This window comes from Triticum urartu, chromosome 6 (assembly GCF_003073215.2).
Source record: "Triticum urartu cultivar G1812 chromosome 6, Tu2.1, whole genome shotgun sequence".
NCBI lineage: Eukaryota > Viridiplantae > Streptophyta > Magnoliopsida > Poales > Poaceae > Triticum > Triticum urartu.
Genome location: NC_053027.1, coordinates 555013791 through 555024150, shown reverse-complemented (window position 1 = coordinate 555024150; position 10360 = coordinate 555013791). Strand labels below are relative to the sequence as shown.

The window sequence follows — 10360 nt, the reverse complement described above, 5'->3', positions numbered from 1 at the left end:
GTACTTTGCTCCATTTGATTCTGAGTGCATCTTCCGCAGTTTTGAGCTTCCGCTTCTGCTTTTTCAGGCTATGCGCAGTGGCGACGAGCCTTTTGTGGAGGTTCTTCTGCTCCATGAGTTTATCCGGTGTAAGGTCGTCCGGACTGTTGTTTTCGCCGGGGACAGGGTGTTCGGTTTGTTTATCCAAGTTGCCCTGTTCAGACGCTTGCTCGAAAGCATGTTCGTCGTCCGCCGGCTCATCCTGCTCTATGGCTGGGTCTGTATGGCTGCTGTCTCTATCGAGGCGGGGCTTGTAGTGGCGCTTCCGTCGCCGCTTTGATTGCTTTTCGAGTGAACGATCCCTCGTTGCATCCCTGTGTTCCTCGTTGTCGCTTCCTTTGGGTGTGTCCACCATGTATACATCATGAGATGAGGTGGCTGTCCAGTTCCCTATAGGCGTTGGTTCATGTTCATCTCCTACATCGTCGTCCATATCGTCGATGTCTTCGGAGTCGAAGTCGAGCACGTCATTTAAATTATCGACAGTGGCTACGAAGTGGGTGGTGGGTGGGCATCGAATTTCTTCGTCGTCCACATCCCAATCCTGCCGGTCATAGTCCGGCCAGGGTTCTCCTGACAAAGAGAGAGACCTGAGTGAATTCAGAATGTCGCCGAAGGGCGATTGTTGAAAGATGTCTGCGGCGGTGAACTCCATGATCGACGCCCAATCGGATTCGATCGTTGGGGCGCGGCGGGCTCGGGGTCCGGAAAGGAGTCCGGCACCTTGGAGTCACGGGCTTCGCAGAGGACAAGGCTGGTGTTCGGCTTGATCGCCGTAGAGATTGCAGCCCCCGAGGCGGTGTCTAACCACCCATCCCCGATTGGTGTGATTGGCTCCGAGCTAGGGGTCGGAGCGGACACAGATGCGGCCTCCAGGGCACTGTTCGGCGGCAGAGCTAGATCATGCCCATCGTGACAATGCGGCGCGCTCGGCTGTGGCTCGAATCCGTCGAAGATCAAGTCTCCGCGGATGTCAGCCGTGTAGTTCAAACTTCCCAATCTGACCTGATGGCCAGGGGCGTAGCTTTCGATCTACTCCAGATGACCAAGCGAATTGGCCCGCAGTGCAAAGCCGCCGGATACGAAGATCTGTCCGGGGAGAAAAGTCTCACCCTGGATCGCATCGCTGTTGATGATCGGAGAAGCCATCGGGCCTAAAAGTGACGACACAAAGGAACTCTCAATGAAAGCACCAATGTCGGTGTCAAAACCGGCGGATCTCGGGTAGGGGGTTCCGAACTGTGCGTCTAGGCCGGATGGTAACAGGAGGCAGGGGACACGATGTTTTACCCAGGTTCGGGCCCTCTTGATGGAGGTAAAACCCTACGTCCTGCTTGATTGATATTGATGATATGGGTAGTACAAGAGTAGATCTACCATGAGATCAGAGAGGCTAAACCCTATAAGCTAGCCTATGGTATGATTGTTGTTCGTCCTACGGACTAAAACCCTCCGGTTTATATAGACACCGGAGAGGGCTAGGGTTACATAGAGTCGGTTACAATGGTAGGAGATCTACATATCCGTATCGCCAAGCTTGCCTTCCACGCCAAGGAAAGTCCCTTCCGGACACGGGACGAAGTCTTCAATTTTGTATCTTCATAGTCCAGGAGTCCGGCCGAAGGTATAGTCCGGCCATCCGGACACCCCTAATCCAGGACTCCCTCAATCGCCTCGCCTTCCCGAGTAGAGCACAAACCCAATCAACCTAAAAAATAGCATGAACCCTTCCGCTGGTATGGGTCGGGATCCATCGTGCCTCCATGGCCCTAAGACCACCAGAGGCGTGGCGGACCGGGGCGCCGACAGAAGGCAGAGAAACCCCAATTGCATATGCAGACGCGAGAGGAGGCGAAGGGTATGACTGAGTGTTTTACTCATGTGTGAAATTTTGTGAAGAAATAATATCGGTGATATTCTAGGCAAAAAAAATCGGTGCTATAAAAAAAGACCATGTTAAAGTAATTTTGATATATGATTTCTGTTTTTCACTAAAAATGGCACAAATGTCAACTTTTAGCATCATATATGAGTACAACAAATCGACTAGGTTAGCCTAAAATATAGAAGCTATATGTTTTTTTACTATTTTTAGTTTTTTTCTATTTATAGTGGGCACAATGGAACCATATGCACTGTTGTATTTTTGTCTTCTTTTTAGAATTATATTTTTATCGGTATTTATTTTTAATAATCTGCTAAACTTTACTGATCAAGGTTAAAAAAGATAGAGGAATAGAAATAGGAGCATGGGTTGGCCTAGCCAAGCCAGATGTCTCTACCCGATAGAATGGCGAAACTTGGCAAGGCTATGAGCCTCTGCACTTGAGACACGACCTATGAAACAAAAATTACCACTGCGAAACTCAGATTTCCTACTAATGATTTTCCTAATGATTAAGCCATACGTGCCTCCTGTGCCATTAGCAATTTGTTTCGAATCTGAGGCCGCAAAGTATGTACATCGCTGTCACGGTCGGTCAGTCTGCGACTCTAGAAGAAGACCGTTGCGGTTGAGGCATTCACGTCAGCGCGCCAACCGAGCCCGACCGTGACCCTCCTGAGGGCCCCCATCCACACCGTACACCAGCCATAGTGGCCTGGAGAAAGCCCAGGCCCACTTCCCTGCTACTGCAACGGCTCCGGCCCACGGCCCGTTCTAAATCAGTATCGTCCATCCTCAGCTCAGATCGGGGTTGCGGTGGCGGCCACCGGCGACCGCAGCCTCCTCCCCGCCGTCGCCAAAACCCGCCGGAGAAATCGCGCCGCCCCGCCCCACACCTGACGCCGCGGCGTGCCTATCCACCAGCGCCGCCACGCGTGGGGGCCGTCGTTGCAGATACCGAGACACGACGAGCAATCGCCACCACCAACAGATTCACCGAGGTATGTGAAAACATGTGATGTACTTCTATCAGCTCATCTCCATACGCGACATGCATGCGAAATCAGTAGCATCCACCTACCCACCAACGCCTCCAACATCCATCAGCACATGAGAAACAAACTGACAAACTTCTGAAGAAAAAATAACAACACTGACACTAGGATTCAGAGCCTGCAAATTCACCATGTTCAGACAATAGGCAAGATCAGACTAGCCTTGCAACAAAGATCAGGTATGCATCCATGCGTTCACCAAAGAGTTGGATTCGGTTCGGTTCGGTTCACAAATGTATACCCATCTCTTTATGTACATCACCAACCACCACACAAAGGAGAGCTAGCAGTACATACAACAATACTGGAGTATACCCCCCTAACACCAAGTAACCAACACAGCACAACACAACACCCTCTCCCCCCTACCTTACCCATTTTCCCCCAGCACACTTATACCAGCCCCTGCCCCCTCTAACGAACTACAGTACAGAATTACCTCACCTTAACTCCCTCCATATACCCCCACCCCCACCACCACCACCACCACCAGCCCCCAAAACAAATTTACATCTCCTTATACCACACCATTTGTACCACCCCCAACCCAATCCCATCACCCCCACACCCCAACAAAAACCAAGAATCCAACTGACACCACTACTGCTGCTTCCACAGAATCTAAATTCAGCTAAAGATCCTTATTTTGGCGCCGGTCGACGGCGACGCCGGGAAACGTTTTTTCTTTACCTACCTAGGCTGCGGGCGCGCCGGGAACGACTTGGCGTGCCTCATCTGCGGGGTCTGTTTCGGGGTCGACGAGCGGGAAAGCGTCTGGGAGCGCAGCACCATGTCCACCATCGACGTCGTCTGGTAGGCCTGGATCAGGCTCTCGCTGTCCGTGGAGTCGCCGCGGGCGGTCGCCCTCTGCCACGAGTGCGAGCTCAGGCCCGACAGCACGTAGGCGCGCCCGGACGCCTCGTACCTCTGCCGGCTCGCCATCCTCTCCTGCATCTCCTTCAGCTCGGCGTCCAGCGACTGGCACAGCCGGTCACCGGACTGCCCCGACGCTGATCCCATGATCATTCTCCGGCAGTCCTCGAGCAGTGAGACAGCGTGTGCCAGCTCGCCACGCTCCGCGGAGAACCTTGCTGCGGCCATCACCTCGGCTGCATGAAGACGGTTCTTCTGCCGGTCCACCTGGATCGACACGGTTTGCACCGACACGAATGCCGGCCTGGAGATCTTCACCTGCACCTCAGCCATGTTGATGGTCTCCTTCATCAGCGGATCTTTGTAGACACAGCCAACTTTGAGAAGTGCCGTTTCTTCGCCACACCCTTGGGGAACGTTCAGAGTCATAAGAAAATCCCTTTCCTCTTCAGCATACAGGTCACCAACATCAATGGACCCATTCCTCTTATCATCTGCAATTCTGCTGGAGTAGCTGCCTGATCTGATGGAACCAAAGTGCACATCAGGGTGGACACTCTCCACCTTTACACGTAAATCCTGTGCGACCACACTCAAAAGTCCACCAATACATTGAGCAAATGCATCTTGGATGGTAACCTCTGTCTCGATGAATGAAAAGGTCCCACCAGAGGTTTGAGAGATCGAATGGAGCGAAACTGCATCATGGTCAGCACCGAACCCGAACACATGAACTGGTACCTGCTGACTACCATTAGTAGATGGCAAGAGCGCACAATACTCCGCTGATGCTTTCTGTGCACTGGCAGTTGGTGAGACTGTAAATGGTTTGTGTGCACCGGTACTTGGTGAGACTGTATATGTGTCTTGCCCGTCTGATAAAAGGATAATGCTGCAGACTGGATTCTTGGCCTGTCGTTCTTCAATCACTTTGGAGCCTTTTCTCAGACCCTCAGCAATGTTGGTGCCACCATTTGACGTCAGAGAATTGACTGCTAGCAAGCTTTGCTTACGACCAGATTCGGTCATCCGACGAAGAGGGAAGAGCCTGCGTGCAGATGATGAGAAGGCGATGACAGAAAGCCGATCTGAGGAGCCAAGGTTCTGAATGACAAACCCCATGGCCCTCTTCAGCAATGCAAGTTTGGTACCAGCCATGCTACCACTGACATCAAGCACAGTGATAAGATCAACTGGGGCTCGACCAGTGTTTGGGCTACTGTCATCTCCAGGTACATGCAAATTCTGAGCAAGGGGTGCCTTTAGATGAATTAGAACAGTGAAGCTTCTTTCTGAAGTACTTTCTGGTATTTCAGTGAACTCAGGGTGTGTCGTTATCTCTACTGTTCTTGAACATCCTTGCTGATGGTCATCGGTTGCTTCACACAAATCCAAGGGCTCATCATCATTGAAAACACTTCGGTCAGTGTCAGGCAACAAACAAGTTACATGATGAAGGCGGCCAGAAGAACGAGCACGAGGGAGTGGTCGCAATAGTGTCATGTGGCCGCCATTTTGCTGCCCATTAACAGGATTAATCCTTGCACTTCCTTGAGGGATTGCAGCAACCAGCGGGCCACGGAATGGAAGTTCCTTCCATTCGGTGCGACAAACTGGGCAATTGTTGCTTCCATGCTTAACATTTGCAGATATGCAATGGAAGTGAAAGGTATGTGAGCACTCTGCCGTGAATAGAGCATGGCCCTGACCAGGTTTCATTATGGTCAAGCATATTGCACATGTTTTCTGCAAAAAAAGAAAGGATATAAAAAGGATTAGGATACAGACATTAAACAGTGCTGAAAATGAATCTGGGAATGCATTTATCTGTGTACATACAGTAGTAGTAGCAACTATCAAGTGATGGTGCAAACTGAAGTAAAGAAGACCAGCCAATTAAATATCTAAACGTCACAATAATAAATGCATAGATCAAGAAGATGAAGTTAACCATGACTTTTTGATTTTTCAGTTGTCCTCGTCATTTATTTATTTTCTATAGATAGTTTTGCCGTGATGAATAAGTCATGGGTTGCTAAACCTTCCTCTATAAACCTTTGCCAAATGCTGCAGTTTGACAGTGTCAGGCTTCCACTTTCAGTGTCAGGCTTCCTCTATAAACAAACAAAACCTTGCTTACCGGCCGCACTTTCAGACTTTCAGTTGAGAAGAACAAACTTGCTCAAGGTATAGTCATGTGGCAAGGCGAATCCCATGGTCCAGCTAATTTACAATGGGATAGTAATCTAACATTATCTGAGTGATATAGGTGCCTTAGTTTGAATAATTCATTGATGACTAGCCACTACACCTCACCCTTATATGAACAGAAGATCAAAGGGCTGACCTTCCACATACATTTCAAAACACTACTAATTGTGTCCTCGGCCTTAGTCGCACCACCGTACACCACTGATTTTATAAAATAACAAAGGATAATGCAATTTAATAATTGCAGATGGGCATGACCAGAGTACTAATCCTTTTCCAATTCTGGCCACTGGGCACCCTAAAGCGAGACGGTGGTGGGCTCTTGGGAATCCATATGCCCTCTCCTGTCATAGGGAAAATTACATGAAAGAATGCAACAAGGGATCTGAGAATAGTGCCCAAGCAGTGGGATCTGAGAACAGTAACAAAACAGCTGTTCTGAAAAGGATGGTAGACCATGAAGATGAAGTTATCCATAAGTTTTCGATTTTTCAAACGTCGTTATCATTTAACATTTCATAGATATTTATGTTGTGATGAATAAGTCATGGATTGCTTGAATGCTAAAAAATACGTTACTATTGCCAACCACCCTCGAAAAACCTTTGCCAAATGTCACAGTATCAGGCTTCCATCAGAAAAGAAAAAAAAACTTACTCAGGAGCCGCACTTTTAGACTTTAGATTTGATAAGAGACTTGCTCAAGGTTTTAGGTAGTCATGTAGCAAGGCGAAGCTCATGGTCAAGCTACTTTACAATTGGAAGTGGTAATTTCTAACATTATCAAGTGATGTAGGTGCCTTAATTTGAAAAATTCATTGCTGACTAAACAATGCACCTCACCCTGTAAGACTAGAAAATCAAAGAGCCGACCTCTCACGAGCATTTGAAACCCAAAGCTAACCGTGTCCCCGTGTCCGTTTAGGACCCTTACACGTCACCGATGCAGTACATGAGAAGGGGCACTGCAACTTAATAATCCCCTTCTGTTCTGTTTTTTTTTTTTGCTGAGAGAATTCAAGAAGGGATCTGAGAACAATGCCCAAGCAGCTGTTTTGAAAAGGATGGTGGTCCATGAAGATGGAGTTATCCATGAGCTTTCGATTTTCCAAGCGTCATTGTCATTTAACATTTCGTAGATAGTTTTGTTCTGACGACCAAGTCATGTATTGCCTGATCGTGAAACAAATACATTAGTATTGTTGACCACACTCGAAAACCATTGTCAAATGCCCACTGTATCAGGCTTCTATCAGAAAAAAAAAGGAACAACCTTGCTACTGTGCACTTTCAGACTTTCAGTTGTGAAGAAGAAACTTGGTCAAGGTTTTGGTATTTACCTAGCAAGGTTAAGATCCATGGTCAAGCTAATTTACAATTGGAAGTGGTAATCTCCTAGCATTTTCGAGTGATGTAGGTGGCTTAATTTGAATAATTCATCGCTGACGAAACAATAGTACACCTCATCACCCTGTAAGGCCAAAAGAGCAAAGAGCTTCTGGGCACTCCAAAGAGAGATGGGAATCCAGCCCCTCCTGTTCCGATTTATCTTTGTTGAAATAATGCAAGGGAGTGGTATTCTTGTTAGAATTATCATAGTGATGTGGATGCCTTGATTTGAATAATTCAATTTTCTGACGAAAGAAACCACCTCACCATGTAAGACCAGGAAGAAGATCAAAGAGCTGACCCCCCCACAAACATTTGAAAACCCAAACCTAAACCGCTCCCCGTGTCCGCTCAGCGCCGCGCCACGTCATTGATTCCATAGCCCATAGCATAACTAGGGATACTGTCAGCTTAACTAGGGATACTGCAGCTTAACAATTTGCAAATTGGCATCATCTGGCGGAAACTAATCACCTTTTCCAAATCTGGCCTCTGGGCGCCCTAAAGGAGGCTCCGGTGGGCTCCCAGGCATCCATTCCATGGGCACCCACCCTCCTGTTCTCAAACGTTTTTTTCCCTTGTGTGTGTTGGAAGAATGCAAGAAGGCATCTGAGAACAGTGTCCAAGCAGCTGCTGCTGCTGTGAAAAGGAGCTATGTATGTCACTGCCTCCTCTTTATGCCTCCACGAAAAGAAGTGAAGTGAATGAGGATGGCTGGCTATCTAGGAGGAGGAGGAGGACTAGGACTAGGAGGAAAAGGTGAGTGATGAGGAAAAAGATGTGTGGACTATCCTTCTATCTATGGAGGAGGAGGAGGAGGAGGACCCCAGCAGTAAAGAAAGACAAACTCCCCCACTCCATGATGATATTCCCCATCCACCATTGCGTTGCCCCCATCTCCTCCTCCTTTTCCACCCCCTGTGTTCTTCACCGCACTTTGTGCGTGTGTGTGTGTGTGTTGAAGGAATGAAGAAAGCTACTTGCGCGCATCATTGGAAGCACAAGAACGTCACAGGTGTACAACCTGAATCCAAGCTTTAAGTACCTTTTTGTGAGGGATTAGAGCTTAATTAACTGAGAAAGCAAAGATAAATCAACACACTGGATAGATAGATGGATAGATCTTTGCAGCAAGTTCTTTATTTTTCTTTCGATGTTTGTTACAGAAGACATGGTTTGGTGGTGGTGGTGGTGGTACCTTGAAGGACTTGCTGCCGGACTTGGAGAGGCGGAGGCCGGCGGAGGTGGGCGTCGGGGTGGTGGGCATGAGCGCGCCGGGGCCCTTGGCGCTGCCCGGGTCGGCGGTGGGGGTGGTGTTGGCGCTGGTGGCGTAGGAGGAGGCGGAGGAGGAGGCCGCCGGCGAGACGAGCGCGGCCGTGGAGGAGCCCGTGGAGGGCGGGCCGGCGTCCAGGTCGTCCAGCGTCCGGGGCACGTAGACGCAGAGGTTGAGCCCCAGCGACATCTTGGCCTTCCTCCATCTGCTCTCCATCCGCTCCTCTCCGCGCAGCAAACCAACCAACCAACTGCTACGCACCACTTCAAGTCAAGCCGAGCTGAGCTGAGCTTGCTACTCAGTGACTGTACTGGTCGGTAGGTGCGGGGTGGGTGAGAGGCGAGGTCAGAGCTCAGAAGCCAAGCTGGCGGCGCTTTTGCTCCGTCGGGGGCTCGCTGACCGCCGCCGTGGAAGCCATGGCCATGGGGTAGAGATGAAGCAGAGCAGCTAGCAGGCAGGCGCTAAAATAAATGGATGGAGGGGAGGTGAGGGTTGGAATCTGGGACAAAGATTGTGCGAGAAAGAGAGAGAAAGCGGGATGGGTATTTGACCTCAGGCAGCCATGCCAAGGCAGAGAGAGAGAAGACGAAGTAGAGAGAGAGAGGAGGTGCGAGGGGGAGAGGGAGCAGCCTTTTAAGAAAGAGGGGAGGAGAGGGAGGGAGGGGGGAAAGGCAGCGAGCAAAGCAAGCGGGGGGCACAGTCCACAGGGCGGGGGAGGAAGAAAAGCTGGAAAGAAGGAGATGATGGCGAGGACTGAGTGAGTGAGCGAGCTTGCGAGGCGCTCAGCTCAGCTCAGGTCAAGTTGTCGATGGTGGTGCGTGAGTAGAGTACTCTACTGGCGAGTGAGTGATGTGTGGGCAACGGCTCGGCGGGGGAAGACGACGAGCTGGGCGCCCCATGTAATATAATCATCCTCGCCCTCTGTTTTCTGTTTCTGCTGGACGCGACACGACACGACATGTACGCTAACGCCGGCCCACCTCCCGTTTCCGTTTTCTCTGCCAGTGGCAGGCAACGCATATTATTCATTGTTATTCATTCATTCATTCACAGGTTTTGTTCTGTTCCTTGTTTCTTTTTCCATTGCCCTGATGATGATGATGATAACAGAAATGAGAAATTGGGAGGGCGGTTTTCATTTAGAGTGTGACCAGGTCTCAGTCGAGAAGTCTCAATCAAATGATGTAACATGTAAAAAAGAAAATAGAAAAACTAAAAAAAATACACGAATACTAGTGTAAGATCTCACGAACGTAGCGTAGCGTCGGCTGAGGTCTAACCAAGCCTAAGCCGACTGAGGTTTAACAAGACTGTTTCGTTTATATTTTTCTTACGGAGGGTCACTCACTCGTTTGGTGCTTGGTTTTGCCGGTGCTTTTGCGTCACGGGTATCTCTCGTGTCGCCATTGATGGGCACACGCATTTACACTCATTGTATGCCGGGTTGCTGTTCATGTGCCCGCTGCCACCACCACCACTAGCTGCTGCTACTACTACACCTCTGTGGAATTTTCTCTCCACTAGTAGCAGTGGTGCTACTCATGTACTACACGAGCCATGAATTTCGTCGAAACTAGTTAAGCTAAGCATTATCTCAAACCAGAAAAGCGTGTGGGATTTCTAGTTTTTCTATCA

General features: G+C 49.4%; 1 protein-coding gene across 1 annotated transcript; it reads right to left on the bottom strand.

Annotated features, from left to right (window-relative positions):
- Positions 1-3069: 3069 nt before the first annotated feature.
- LOC125515313 (E3 ubiquitin-protein ligase WAV3-like) lies at positions 3070-9605 on the bottom strand. The gene is made up of 2 exons (XM_048680764.1): positions 8651-9605; positions 3070-5598 (listed from the first exon to the last, which is right to left on the bottom strand). Exons 1-2 carry the CDS (start codon positions 8939-8941, stop codon positions 3670-3672), a joined length of 2220 nt encoding a protein of 739 aa, XP_048536721.1. The 5' UTR covers positions 8942-9605; the 3' UTR covers positions 3070-3669.
- Between the last annotated feature and the right edge of the window lie 755 nt (positions 9606-10360).

Excerpts from the sequence above, each read along its gene's own strand:
- LOC125515313 (XM_048680764.1), bottom strand. The coding sequence starts at position 8,941 with ATGGAGAGCAGATGGAGGAAGGCCAAGATGTCGCTGGGGCTCAACCTC. Across the intron at positions 5,599-8,650 it reads CCGGCAGCAAGTCCTTCAAG|AAAACATGTGCAATATGCTT; the intron begins GTACCACCACCA and ends CTTTTTTTGCAG.